Genomic DNA, 4,826 nt, shown 5'->3' with positions numbered 1-4,826 from the left:
GTCTCCTGTGTGCAGCAATGCTCCTGATCAGTGCCTCTTCCTGCTGCTGCCCCCAGCAGCACACCCACAACGTGCTCTGAGCTCCTGCAGCGTCCCAGATCCTGCCGTATCTGTAGCACGGCCTGGGCAGACGGCCACGTGGATGGAGCGGGACGTCTGCTCCCCAGTTTGCTGGCTTTGCCTTTCAGCATGGAGCAGGTGCAGACTCTGCCCTGCTTTTCCTTGGGGGACAGACATGAATCTGTGTTGCTTTCTTCTTATCAGTTGCTATTGCTCACAGAACTGGTGGGGCTCTCCTATACTCGACCTCATCCCCCTCTGACAAATTGGGCAGGAATTTCGGAGTTAGCGAGGGCAGCAATGACAGGCTGTTTTGATGCAGCAGGATGTGAACTGAAGGCTAAAATGACTGAGAAATGTAGTGACTGTATCTGACATGTATTCTAGTCTTCTACGTGAGCCAAACAACTTTGCACGTCCTACAGTAAAATCACAAAGGCCGTTGGTGTTTGGGGGTATATGCCAGGGCAATCCCATCTGTGGGGAGGCTAGAAAAAGAGGTGTGAGCAGAAGTGAATTTTATTTAAAGCGTGAGTCAGCATTGTCCAGCTGCAATACTTACAGATGTATCGGCCCTGTGGACAATCAGGAATGACCACTTCACGGCTGCTCTGAAAGAATGCAGATGCACTTGTAGTATGTGTGAGATGGTTTGCGGTTTGGAGCTGGTGTGAGTACTGGCTACTGGTAGCACTTGTTTCCGAGTAGGGAAGGGCCTGGGGCACTGAGAGTGACTATAACAGTCTTAAAGCATAAACAGTTCTTTAAACTTTCATTCCAGTGAATTTTTGTAGACTCGAGCCTTTAGTAAACAAGGGGACTAGATACGTGTTCGTCTCTGCAGGTAGCCCATTGGAGGACAAAGCCGTGTATTTAATTGGGAAGCAGAGAAGTCCAGCGTGCACGATGCCATAAGCTGCTTTCATATGCTCTGAGTACAATATCTTATACTTTGAATGGAAAACTGTGTTAAATTTTCACCTGTTAATTGTATGATGCTTTAAAAAAAGGAAACTTAGTAAATGCCAAAATCTTTCTTGTGCTTTATCTCCTCAGGACGAGTTTTTAGATGTGATCTACTGGTTCCGGCAGATCATTGCAGTTATTTTGGGAATCATCTGGGGAGTAGTTCCACTGAAGGGATTCGTGGGAATAGCAGTGTAAGGTTTATTTCCTTTTCTGTCTCATGTACTTTCCCACATTTGGACTTGGTGTGTGGTTTAAAGTTGTTCTATAAACAATAGGCTGGCCAAACGCAGTCTCTGTCTGCCATGCGTCTTAAAGCCAGCGTTGCATTCCAGACTGTCATGAAATTCATACAAATCATAACATGTCTTCATCAGCCTCTTTCTCTCTCCTCAGCCTGAGTAATGCTTTTTAAAATTATTATTTATTTTATTGTTTTATTATTATTAAAGGGGGCAGGGGTAGAAGAAGGGAACGAGAGGTTCAACTGACTCGTGAAGTGTGTGAATAGGGGCTATGAGTATGGTGTCATGTGTGGCCACCTAAGAAGGAAGGCCCATAGAGGGAAAGGTGTGGTAGTCCTTCTCTTTGAGTCAGGAGCCCTCCTCAGAGAGGAGGTTCTGTTAGTAGACAAGAGGGGCAGCTTCTCTTTGAAAAAGAAAAGGTTTCTTCAAGACACCAAAGACCGTAGGTAATAAGCAGGCGAAGCGGCACCATTGGCAGTGCTCCTGCAGCGCTCCCAGCTTGCTGGAGTTGTTCTTTCAGCCATGGTGCGGGGGGAAGGGAGTGCCTAGAAGGGTACGTACGCATCGGATCCCCACCAAGACGTGGGATTCAGGTCGCCTCCCAGCAGGTGTCCGAAGGCTGCAGTGAACATTTTGAGTTATGAAATGAAAATTTGTTTGGCCCTGGCATGTGCCTGAAAGCCTCTGGAGGGACTCCAGAGATGGGAAACACAGCCTTGCTCTCTGAACACTGGGTGTGGGAAGACACTGTGTCTGCTCTGGGGAGTCTCCATTTGCAAATGTCTCTGCCTAGTCAAGGTCTCCTAGTCAAGCTCACAACCTCACAGCTTCTCTTAGGCAAAATTGACTTTTCATCTTGTCACTCCTCCTGAGTGTCCTGGCTGTGGCAAGAAAGTGGAGGGAGTAGCAGCAAGTGTCTCCAAGGGCGGGGGAAAAAAAAAAAGTGAAATTTAGGGAAAAGGGGCTGTAAAGCAGTGATGCTCCAACAGGGACTTGATAGCTCCATGCAAACAGTTAAATCTGAAGTGCTCCCAGTAGCAGATGTGGAGTAGCTGAGAAGCATTGTTCTTACTTAGTCACCCATTAATTCACAAGGCACCTTCAGGCACCTAAGCCAATTCCTGTGCTAAATGTTAGTAAGAAATAAAAGTGATTTGGTGTACAGTGGAAAAACTAAAAGCTTCTAGAACTGTGTGCATGGTTTCTCTGTGGTATGCAGTCGCACAGCTGCTCACAGCTTGCTGCCAGTCACTGAACTTGGGTGTATGTCTTCCCATATTGCCCTTCCTACACAGCCTTCTTTCCAGGAAACATACCTGTCACTTCCCAGGTTGCCCCAGCCCTAAGTTGGGGTGGTGTAAAGCCAAACGTGTCTAAGGACAAACAGGAGGTCACGTTTTTTTCTCTCTGTTGCAGCGTAATTGTTGGCACAGACTAGAGAGCGCCAAGAGTTGTCTCAAGTTGAACCCCAGTGCTATGGCTCTGAGGGCGCTATCGAGTCTTCTCCGGCTCTCATCTCTAAGATGAGTCACTGTGTTTGGTCATGGGACGTTAACAGGGGTCTAACACTGAGCATAGAGTCTTACAGTCTTCCCTCTTAGCAGCTTCAAAATCAAGTAGCACACACAAGGAAATTGGATTCTGTGTGGGAGCAGGACTGCTGTTGATCTGCAGGACAGGAAAACTTGCAGGGTTTGCAGATCTGCTGATACTTCCAGGTATTGACTGCTGTCTGTTGAGCCTTATTAGGAGTAGGTTGTGCCTTGTGAGGTGAATTTCATCCAAACCTAGCATGCTATGGCAAGCTGACCTGGCGGTGCTCTTTTGAGGAAGTGACTGAGCTGCTTGGGAAGCATTGCAGGAACAGCGTTCCTCTTTGCTTCCTCTCTGCTGCGGATGAAAGATGTTTCACTGCTACATCACTGTATGGCATGTTGGATACCTGCACCCTGTATCACCGAAATGATGTTTCCTAATCTCTTCCTTCCAGATTCTGCCTGATCAATGCTGGTGTTCTGTACCTCTACTTCAGTAGCTTCCAGCAGATAGATGAGGAGGAGTATGGCGGGACGTGGGAGCTAACAAAGGAAGGATTCATGACATCTTTTGCACTGTTTCTGGTAATGCCTCTTGCTTTCTTTAAGTTGATTAGTGAATTGTGTTGGTACACTTTCTCAGGGAAAAGACCTGGAAGAAAAGCAGGTGATAGGTGTGTTATAAATATCAGGTGTGCTGATAGAAGAGAGATGTGTTAACATCATCTAATAAGTGGAGTTAATTGGGAAAGAAAATCCCAAAACCTGATGGCTACTGGCTATGAAATACAGTATTAATGCCTGGGAGGAAAGGATGTAGGAACAAGCAGCTATACTTCTGCATCTACCACTTAACTTTTATGTCTTCCTGTCCTCTGTCCCAGATATCCCGGTGGAGTTTCATCTAGAGCTAGTTACACCTAAACTGGTGTTTTGGGTGTCTTTGTTTTTCCCTTATTCCCCTTCTCCAAGTCTCTGAATATGCTCAGCACTTGATTTAGTGGTGTTTCTAAATCACTAGAGGGACTGTGGTGGGATTTTAATGTGGAGAGGCTAGTCACCCCAGAAGGCAAGCAAGTTGAATGCCACCGTTTGTGGCGCATGGTGATCCTAACATCTCTCCGAGACGATCTCAAAGCTGGAATTCAGTCCCCAGTCCTCTATTGACAGCAAGGCATGAGGCTTGTTTTCTGTGTCTGAACCCTCCCCAGAGGCATCAAAATAACCTTCACTTCCTTTCCTCTCCACAGGTTGTTTGGATAATCTTCTATACTGCCATCCACTATGATTGACACAGTCTACAGCTTTTGCCTGTTAAATCCGTTGTCAGTAAATCAAGAAGGTTTTAATAAATTATAGTCTTTAGTGGACTGGTGGGAAGGTGGCAGAAGTCAAATCAACTCCCTTCTGTACCAGTGGTCTGATTAGCCTGGAAGAGCCCCAACTCTTCTGCTGGAGAAGTCCATCTCCGTTTTATATACCCATTAATTGTTGGAACTATTGAAAAGCCATCGGAATTTTTGGAAGTGGTTCAAGACTGTTCAAATTTGGAACTTTCTGTGACTGTATCAAAATCCTGTGTGCTGAAGGTTGAATCTGTTAATTTAATGTATGTATGCCCTTCTGTTTGAAATCTGTTATTAAATCCTGACTTGTCTTCCATTGTTGTCCTTTAGACAAACAGTTTTTAAAAAGCAGTTGTGGGGTACATGGGAGGAAGGCACTGCAGCATCCATATGAGTTGAGTGGCTGTCCTTAGCATGTTTTTGTAGTAATCAGATCTGATTTGATTAAACAGACTGTGTTGTTACCATTTCTAATATTTTTTGTTTTACTTGCAAATCAGTTGTCGACCAGAATTTTTAAATGGTCTTTGCCGAAGACAAATTTTTAAGCTCTTTTGCTAGAAAAAATTGTGATTCATTTGGTTAACGAAGATGTATTCAGGAGGCTTAGAAACTCCGCTGCATTCTGCTAGCCTGACTACTAAGTTGCCATTGCATACCTCAGAGCTTAGTAG

At 45.3% G+C, this 4,826-nt stretch overlaps 1 protein-coding gene across 1 annotated transcript; it reads left to right on the top strand.

The window, feature by feature from the left end:
• Window positions 1–996: 996 nt before the first annotated feature.
• LOC104075417 (uncharacterized protein C20orf24 homolog) lies at window positions 997–4,468 on the top strand (the record flags this gene model as incomplete). Its single annotated transcript, XM_009575909.1, is given in 3 exon segments — window positions 997–1,220; window positions 3,262–3,391; window positions 4,057–4,468. Coding segments are annotated over 3 exon segments (396 nt in total), but the record flags the coding sequence as incomplete, so codon positions are not given.
• Between the last annotated feature and the right edge of the window lie 358 nt (window positions 4,469–4,826).

Source organism: Fulmarus glacialis, unplaced genomic scaffold (assembly GCF_000690835.1).
Source record: "Fulmarus glacialis isolate BGI_N327 unplaced genomic scaffold, ASM69083v1 scaffold41734, whole genome shotgun sequence".
NCBI lineage: Eukaryota > Metazoa > Chordata > Aves > Procellariiformes > Procellariidae > Fulmarus > Fulmarus glacialis.
The sequence above is the reverse complement of the archived record's forward strand: the minus strand, read 5'-3'. Positions and strand labels throughout refer to the sequence as shown.